The 9,542-nt window shown below is 43.3% G+C and overlaps 1 protein-coding gene across 1 annotated transcript; it reads left to right on the plus strand.

Annotated features, from left to right (window-relative positions):
• The first annotated feature begins 924 nt into the window (after nucleotides 1–924).
• On the plus strand, nucleotides 925–9,542 carry LOC139347816 (single-minded homolog 1-like). Its single transcript, XM_070987621.1, has 11 exons — nucleotides 925–1,099; nucleotides 2,939–3,021; nucleotides 3,152–3,241; nucleotides 3,387–3,495; nucleotides 3,946–4,031; nucleotides 4,320–4,519; nucleotides 4,694–4,800; nucleotides 4,986–5,133; nucleotides 7,690–7,846; nucleotides 7,969–8,356; nucleotides 8,800–9,542. The coding sequence occupies exons 1-11, from the start codon at nucleotides 925–927 to the stop codon at nucleotides 9,540–9,542; spliced, it is 2,286 nt and encodes a 761-aa protein (XP_070843722.1).

Genomic DNA, 9,542 nt, shown 5'->3' on the forward strand with positions numbered 1-9,542 from the left:
GACATTTCCTCGATTCAGCTGCAGCGTTCAGCAGCAACGTGAAGCCTGATTCGATCGAAATGCAAAACGCTGAATTATTTCAACTCCTCGGCGGAGGCTGTACTTGTTTTAGGATAAATAACCCATTAAAGGCTGAGAGGCTAAAATGACTTCAGATGGATGTGTTTGCAGTGAGCCCTTCACCACATTTTGAGAATGCTTTTGGCCAACAGGGTGAGCTTGTTTTATAAAAGAAAAAAAGAAAATGAATCCACCTAAAAGCATGTTTGATCTACAAATATATTATATTACATAATATTATATTTATTATATTATCAGTGGATGTTTTTGCTGCTGTAATTAGTGTTGTTATGTTGTGATTTTACTATTCAATTTTGGGGTTTTGAAAAAATATATATTATAGCCATGGTTGCTGCTTTTTCTATATGATGAGTATCCTGCTGTGTTTCTTCCTCAGTAAATCACACTCGTGATTAATGTGTAAATTCACGTGCAGCATGTTTTTCCAGAGCGTGTCTGCGCGCAGGCCTGCATCAGGCAAACATCAAAATAACAAAACACAAAAGGACAGTTTCGTCACGTTTAGTGTAAAGCTAAATGCAATGAATTTGAGACTTATGTCATTTTTTTTCTCTCTGTGTGTTTTGCAGGTCATGGATGAAATCCTGCAGCAGCACCGTGGAGGTTTAATGACAACCAGCTGAAGTATCACTCACCGCCATCAGGAGTACCAGGGATATCCACACCTCTTTTTTTTTTTTTTTTTTTTTTTTTTTTGGATTCAGCTGTTAATATTACAACTGCAACTTCTTTTAGTTGATAACCTGCAATGAAAAGGAGGCCAAGCGGAGAGGAATCAGTGGAAGTGCTGATGTGAATCACCGCCGTCTCAGAGCAGGAAGGATACAGTGAAAAGGCGCCGACATGAAGGAGAAATCCAAAACGGCCGCAAGGACTAGACGGGAAAAGGAGAACAGTGAATTTTATGAACTGGCCAAAATGTTGCCTTTGCCGTCGGCCATCACCTCGCAGCTGGACAAAGCCTCCATAATAAGACTGACAACAAGTTACCTGAAGATGAGAATCGTTTTCCCTCAGGGTGAGCGATTAGCGCACTTAAACGCACCGCTTTAACTCTGCTGACACGTTTCTCCTGCAAGCTGTGGGCCTCACTTTAGTTCAGATACACTGATATTCATTTATTTTTTCATTATTAACTCATCAACTAATGCTGCCCTTATTTTATCAACGCATCTGCGCGGCGTTGAGGTCAGAAAGTCTAAGGAAAAGAAGACAAACTTTATTTTTTAAACCACATGAATATAAAATTAGAGGGGAAAAAGGGGGCTCTACGAGGGATTAAAAAGATGGATAGATAATTTAAAAATCACTATTACAAAAGACAATATTAACCTGCTAGAACAAAATATTTTTTACTCTGCTGATTAGTGCGAATAAAATACTATAATTATTAATAATGTAAGAAATCCCTTTTGTCCTATTCAAGGTACTGTACTGATGTTATGGAAGATTAAAAAAATATTAAATGAAATTTAAGAGTTAGAGAATATATATTTAAGAGAATATACCCGCGCGAAGGACTCACAGACTCACTTTAAGCCACACAGAAATATTATAGGAGCATTACAGCCATTTCCATCCACCTACAGGGAGTCTTTACAAATGGATTATGATCGTTTTTAATTCAGTGTGTCTAAAGGAGCCGATGTGCCACCATCTTTTATACAGGTCTCCGCAGGTTTCTTTGACTGCGTGACTGAGAACAAGACGTACCAATTACAAAAAGGGTCCTGCACAGCTTCTAATCACCTAGAGCCATGTAAGCAGGAGGCGCACACAGTCGCACACAGCCTCTCCAGTGCAGGGAAAATGCTATTAATGATGTGCCATGAAATCACATCCTATGGCCACGTTGTTGCTGCTATGCAGTGAATGGAGCAGATTTAGCTGTGATAACATGTAACATAAAAGTGTGCAAGTCAGACTAAATGATGAACACATACAGGAAAAACTGTCTTAGTTGAATTTTTAATATTATGCATCCTTCAGGTGAAGAAGGATTTTTGTGCATCCTCTCATCTGTAGGGTTGATATTAAGGTGCATGTCCGACAGCGGAGAACTATTTTCATTTTCACGTGCAGCAGGGGAGACGAACACCTAATTTATTGATGATACCCGAGCTCCATGAGATTTCTGATGAAACTGAATGAATTTCAATGAGCAGCGCTGGCTACTTGCTTTGTTCCACTTACACTGAAGATAGTGGCCCGCACTGAGGGATTTATTGGAGCAAAAAAAAAAAAAAAAAAAAAATCAAAAGATGGGCATAATTGTGGTTGCATTTAAAAATTACGCATTTTTGCAACAGCAGCAACAATAATAAATACAATTTCCTGGAGAATCCTAATGAATTAAAATACAATCCTGCTAGTTAAGTTATGCCATCCCTCCAGACTGGCAGTCTGTACTGCAGTTGTTCTAAGAGGCACACTTTGTGCCTGTGCAGCTTGTAAACACCAGCAGATTGTTGAGGTTCATGTCTGCAGCCTGCACAACATGTGACAGACAGTAAAGGACGCTGCAAATGCTTTAACACTAAATAGGCCCTTTTTTTTTAAAAGAGGCACGCCTCTGGCTCGAGGGTGTGTGTGTGTGTGTGTGTGTGTGTGTGTGTGTATGAAAGAGTGAGAGAGAGAGAGAAAGGGAGAGAGAGACAGCCATACAGACAGAGAGTCCTGCCTTTTTCAGTAGGCTAACTGTAATAATAATAATAATAATAATAATAATAATAATTACACAAGAACTAACTACATGCATTATATTTTCCGTCATTAATATAAAAAAAAACCCCAACATCTTCTCCGTTTCATTCTAATGCCACACAGCAACCAAACAGCATTATTTCACTCTGTGCAGGTTTGGGTGAGGCTTGGGGTCATGCAAGTCGAACGAGGTCTTTGGACAATGTTGGACGAGAGCTGGGATCTCATTTGCTGCAGGTATATTATTATGATAATTACTGCCAGCACGATCAAGTATTAGAGGTGTGTACGCGCAGATATGGCCTATGCATGGCCCGACACTGTGAAGCATTTTGAGAGGTAACTGCGGTGTGTCGTTTCTTTGCAGACGTTGGACGGATTCATCTTTGTTGTGGCTCCAGACGGGAAGATCATGTACATTTCAGAGACCGCATCAGTCCATCTGGGACTGTCTCAGGTCCGCTTGTACAGATGCGTTCTGTTATTCTTGCAGTCTCCACTTTAAGGCTAAACTGAGACATCGTGTTATGTTTTTTGCAAATAAGAATACAAAGCCCACCGGGCAGTCCTAAGCTGTTAATTACCTGAGTTATTCTCAACAGGTAGAGTTGACTGGGAACAGTATTTATGAATATGTCCACCCTGCCGACCATGACGAGATGACAGCTGTCCTCACGCCACATCAGCCCTATCACTCACATTTCGTCCAAGGTAAAATATATTTCCTGTCCACAGCTTTTATTTTCTGTCGCCTATTTGCAATTAAATAACAGGTTACTGTCTAGAATAGGCATATGGTTTATTATAAATGCAACGGATGTGTCAATATCACACGGATGAGATGCATATAGTCTGCACCGATGCGCATCGGATAGAGATGCCACATCTGCAGGACGCATTTCGAAACAGTCAATTCGCTTTATATTTTTCCATCTATCTATTTTTTCCATAACACAGACAATGCATTTATTCTATTATCGATGCAGATGAATATTAAAATGCATTCATGTTTAAAATAAACCTGTGCGTCATAGGCTCCGTTTTCAATTACGCAGACAAACAGTGACAGCCTATTTTTTTTTTTTTTCTCCCTCCTATCAGAGTTTCTTAGTAAAGTCTTATTTATAATCACCCAGTCTGAAAATGTTTTTTCTCCTTAAGAATATGAAGTGGAGCGCTCTTTCTTTCTGCGGATGAAATGTGTGCTGGCGAAGAGAAACGCAGGCCTCACCAGTGGTGGATACAAGGTAGGCATTAACTGGTCATTAATTAGCAAAATAATTAACTGCAATAAAGTATTTAGCTAATTTAATGGAAATTGATGATTCTGGAAAAAATGGCTTTCCTTGCTCTTCATAGATTGTCATTTATTTTTATCTATAATATATATATATATATAGTAGGAATTTTAATATCCATATATATATTTAATATTTCTATATGTTTAATATTAGAATTCCATATTTCTGGTTGGTGAAATAAATTAGGCAGTATGCTTCTACAGCTTTTCTCACTGTGCCTCTGCTCCACCACAGGTGATCCACTGCAGCGGCTACCTGAAGATCCGTCAGTACAGTTTGGACATGTCACCTTTTGAGGGCTGCTATCAGAACGTGGGTCTGGTGGCTGTGGGTCACTCTCTGCCGCCCAGCGCTGTGACTGAGATCAAACTGCACAGCAACATGTTTATGTTCCGAGCCAGTTTGGACATGAAGCTCATCTTCCTGGACTCCAGGTATGCACGCAGGCAGTTTGCTGCACGTCATAGTCTTTACTGTGTGTATGCTCAGTGTAAAGCACGTACATTTTTCATTAGCAGGGTTAAATTAGTTCTCTTAAGAAACTCCTTGGAGAAATACACTCTGGATCACTCTGCATATTTTAACACAACTCGTTAATTCCTGCTTAGGGTGGCAGAGCTGACAGGTTATGAGCCCCAGGACCTGATAGAGAAAACCCTGTACCATCACGTCCACAGCTGTGACATCTTCCACCTCCGCTGTGCACACCACCTCTGTGAGTCACAAGCCTGCTCTCCATTATGCTTTTACAACACGCCGGCTGCCCTTCTTTTGTCAGACAGTCACTGCTCAGGCAACCTGTTGCGGTCACCACGTGCAGACAATCACACACGTCAAACACACACACGTCGTTACTGACTTTAATCTCTGTCTTCTGTCTGATTCTTTTATCTCTTTCAGTGTTGGTAAAAGGCCAAGTCACCACTAAGTATTATCGTTTCCTGGCGAAGCACGGCGGCTGGGTCTGGGTCCAGAGTTACGCCACAATCGTCCACAACAGCCGGTCCTCAAGACCTCACTGCATCGTCAGCGTCAACTATGTCCTCACGTGAGTCCCACATCATATACTCTTAAGAAACAGACTTAAGAATAAATGTTCTATTTATATTCTTGAGACGTTTGTGCATATCATTCATGCATTATAAATCTTTCATTTGTACTTGTGAATCATGCATTTCAGATAATGAGTTGCTACACTCGCTGCATTTTGGACAGAAATTCCAAAAATTACAGCTACATAAACATAGTAACACAAGGTTTAAAGGGCTGTAACTGGGCTAAAAGCAGCTGCATTTTAATGGTGTTTGCAGAGGGAGCAGCACTGAATATTTAACTAGATTAAGTAAAATCATATCATACACTCTTATCATCCATGCTAGAAGCTCACTCTATGATATGATGGGTCTTTGTCTCTTGGAGAAATCCTTGTCTTTATCCCTCTGTAGCCTCTCTGTACAAATCCACCAAATACTGCGGCGGCAGGGCTCAGGCAGTTGTGTGTTATGAGAGCACAAAGCACACTAAGGCCCTTTGAGACAGCAAGACAAACATCAGGGTTCAACCCCATCAAAAAACCTCTACTGTCCCCATCGATCGGGAGTCTAAGGAAAGCAAAATCGATCAAACGGTGAACTAGGAATCAATAGCTATCTCATAGCTGTAGCACATGGTGGATTTTCCTTGTTAAGTTTGGTTGATCCACATGTCGCCTTTCTGTGTGTGTGCGCGTGTGTGTCCTTCCATGTGTGTAACGGTGTGTTTGTGTGAGTCTCTGGACGTGTATGCATGCATATGGCTGCACTCCAGGTATTGATTTCTTCAATGCAGTAAGGAGGAAAACAAAGTAACTGCATTAAAACGACGGTGAATTTGGCAAGGCATAATTAGCTCTGATGCAGGACTATCCAAAAGGCTCACATTTAGCAAGAGCACAAAAAAACCCCAACCACATTAAAAAAAACAAACAGCAATTCAATCACCATGCCCCTATAGTGTTTTAGCCCAACAAGAATCCATTAATAAATCATGTTCGGAGGTTGGCTGGTGGCGTATTTCAGACATGAGGTGCTCTGACATTGACCCTGAGGTGGAATTCGGCTAACACAGCTGAGTTTGCACAAAAGCCCAACATTATTGGCTCAGACATAAGTCATCCAGGGTACAGATAGGATGCAGAACCAGCCACCACAACTATACCTGCAAGAGCAAATAACACTCACACTGTGTACACAGCCTTTCCCCTAAGGTGTTGTACATAAAGAATGGGTCATATTTAGAGTCATATTAAAGAGGCTGGCTGTGCAGGGTCAGGGATGGGCCACAGGGTTTAAAATGCCAGGCAGCTGCTATTACATACTGTTGATGTGATAAGTTAAGAATAGGCTCATGTTTGCTGAACACTTGACACAGGAGCCTTTTCACTCCCTCGACAGTGACACTTGGATTGAGTTCAACCACAGGACAGTGGGTTAAAATGTCAAAGATGGTGCACAAGCTGCATGCACATATACAAGCAAAAAGACACCTGCATTACACAAAATTATGTTCTTTCTAAGATGCTTGCAGAGGAGAGGATCCGTGCAGAGGTAGTGTGCATGCACATGCATGTCCGTGTGTTGCGTTGCTCTCCTGCCAGGTTCAATGGTTGTACGGCAGAAAAGAATGATTAACTTTTCTCATGGTGTCTGCTGTTTTTTCTCAGAAGTGGAAGGTCTTAATCCTGTGAACTTATCTTAAATGTTGTTTTCACTTTTCATACACCGCACATCATTCATGGTATAAAAACTGTGCTTGTAAAATAAGTCTGTGTAGCTATCTATATTCAATATTGGCCAAGACGTCTGCTGCGGACTAATTACTGATTACGTCACTTGGTGCAACACTATGACTAAGGCTGTATTAGAAAGAAAGAAGGTGCTGAGATTATTTTGAGATAATGCTGGCCCAAAGGTTTTGAAAAGCTGGAGAACAAGTAACACCATGCCCTTGAGCAAGGCACTCAACCATCGACACGAAAGTTAAGCTGCTCAGTGAACCGCAGAAGACGCTGCATAAAAAAAATCTGAGCCAAAGCGCAGCTGAGATTCATGAATGGTTAAACAAAAGCAGAGCTACATAGCGGCATTAGCAGCTATGTGAGGTTGTAATGTCAGCATGCTAACAGTGACAATGCTAACATGCTGATGCAAATTAGCATGCTAACATCTGCTAATTGTCACTAAACAAGTGCTAATGTTGATGATGCTGCTGATGCTAATGGGGATGTCATTATTTTTGCAGGTTTTGACCTGCCAGGGAGGATAAATGAAAAGTCAGGCTATCACCAAACTTCAACGGCAATTTCATGGCAATCCACGAAATAGTCGTTGAGATATTTCACTCAGTAAAGCAAATGTAAACCTCATATTACTGCTAGAGGAAAAGTCATTGCAATCCATTCAACAGTCGGTGAGATATTTCCATCTGGACCAAAATAGTGGACTGACTGACAGACCGACAATGCCATTCCTAGAGCTGTTAGCACCGCTAAATAGGCACAACCTGGATAAATATGGGTTGAAACTTTTATTTTTATCCCTACCATATATTTTGTTTGTTTCAAAAGGGATACTGAGTATAAGGGAATGCAGCTGTCGTTGGACCAAATGAGCCCAACCAAGCCAGCCTTCCCATACGCTGACAGTCACAGTGAAGACAGGAAGAGCACCAAGTCACGCCTGACCCAGACCAAGGCCAAAGCCAGAGTGTCACCCTACCCACAGGTAATAAACAGCCTGTTTTATAGAGCTAAATCAAGAAAGACTACAAGAGAGACTACTGCAGGCTTAATTGTTAGAAAGAGATTCACAAACTTTAAGAACTGTGATTTTTGTGCTTCTCTTAGCAATTTTCAGCTTTCAACCCAGAGCGTTCAGAGTCAGACCAGGACAGCCAGTGGGGCGGGAGTCCGCTGACAGACTCTGCATCTCCTCAGCTGCTGGATCCCGGTGAGGCTGCAGAGGCATCCTGTGCCTACCGACTGTATCCAGAATCAGGCTCCCTGTGCTACGGTCTGGGTCTATCAGAAGACGATCTCGCCCATGCCCAAACACATCCTCACACCACCACCTGTGACCGCGTGCGATGCCAGAGCGGCCGCTACTTCCTAGGAACCCCCCAGTCAGGAAGAGAGGTGTGGTGGGATGCCACGCGCTCCGTGCTCTCCCTGCCGAAATCGTCCGTGGAGAACAGCGAGGGCTACGAAATCACATCCTACCATGGAGCCATTCACGGTGAGGTGTTAGGGTTGAGACCACAACCATCTGTCTCTGAAAATAGCTCTGGCCTAACTTCTCCTGGTAGCTGTTTTCCAAATGTTATTATGGGACATGCTAAGTTGTTTACGCCGTCTCTTGCCAGTGTGCCGATTGCTACCATCTGTTGAAAAATTGCCTGCGATTGAGAGCCAAGTTATTTCACATTTCACATCCTCAAACAGGGAAACAACCCCCACTGTGCTTCTGCCAAGACATTCGGTCTAACAGAGCATGATTCTGTGTGCATTTAAAGCAGAATTTCACCCGTTACACAGGCAGCCTGTGGTGCACTCAACAAAGTTCTGAGTAGTTTACACATATTTTGTGAATGCTGGCAGAAAGGATCAAATTACTTATTAACACAGCGTAATTCATTGATTTCATTGTTTTGAAATGTGACCATTGAACTCTCTTTACAGGACGGAGTCACTGGGATGAAGACAGTGTAGTGAGTTCACCGGATGGAGGCGGGTCCACCAGTGATTCGGGTGAGCGTTACCACGGTGACCACTTCCGGCCAACCCCTCGAGAGCCCAGCAAGATGGAGACGCTGATCAGAGCCACACAGCAGATGATCAAAGAGGAAGAGAGCCGTCTGCAGCAACACAAGGTGCCCCTGGACGTCTCAGGTCTCGCCAAAGCTCACAGCCCGTGCTTCAACTCCTCGCTACCCCACCACTCTCAGCTCACCATGCCAAGCGTGGTGTGCCGTGGACCGGGAGCCCCCAGCATCGACCTCCCCTCTGAACGCCTCCATCACAGGGATGGTGTCAAAGTGCTCGGCCCACATGACAATGACGAAAACACAACCAGTCCGGCCTCTCTGTCTCGTCTCAGCAGCCCCAGCTCTGATGGGATCCCCAGGTCGGGCCTCTCTCTCGCCAAAGACTACATGCAGACAGATCTGTCCCCCCACCCTCCACAGCCCCAGGGGAGCCCGCTGATCTATCCAGCCCAGGAGAGGCAGCCACTGGACAGGCAAGCAGCCTATGCTTTGACTGGGTACTCCCTGGAGCACCTGTATGACCCCGAGAACCTGCGGAGTTACTCGGGCCTGGCCTGTGGAGGAGTCCAGTATGACGTGGCATCCCATGTGAGGATGCAGGCCGAGCAGATGCAGGGACACAAGGCCACCTCAGTTATCATAACCAACGGGAGCTGA

The sequence above is a fragment of the Chaetodon trifascialis genome, chromosome 19, assembly GCF_039877785.1.
Source record: "Chaetodon trifascialis isolate fChaTrf1 chromosome 19, fChaTrf1.hap1, whole genome shotgun sequence".
NCBI lineage: Eukaryota > Metazoa > Chordata > Actinopteri > Chaetodontiformes > Chaetodontidae > Chaetodon > Chaetodon trifascialis.

Bases quoted from the DNA above. Each gene is read 5' to 3' on its own strand.
- LOC139347816 (XM_070987621.1), top strand. From the start codon at position 925: ATGAAGGAGAAATCCAAAACGGCCGCAAGGACTAGACGGGAAAAGGAG. The intron at 1,100-2,938 runs GTGAGCGATTAG...CACTCTGTGCAG, and splicing joins GAGAATCGTTTTCCCTCAGG to GTTTGGGTGAGGCTTGGGGT. The intron at 4,801-4,985 runs GTGAGTCACAAG...TATCTCTTTCAG, and splicing joins CCGCTGTGCACACCACCTCT to TGTTGGTAAAAGGCCAAGTC.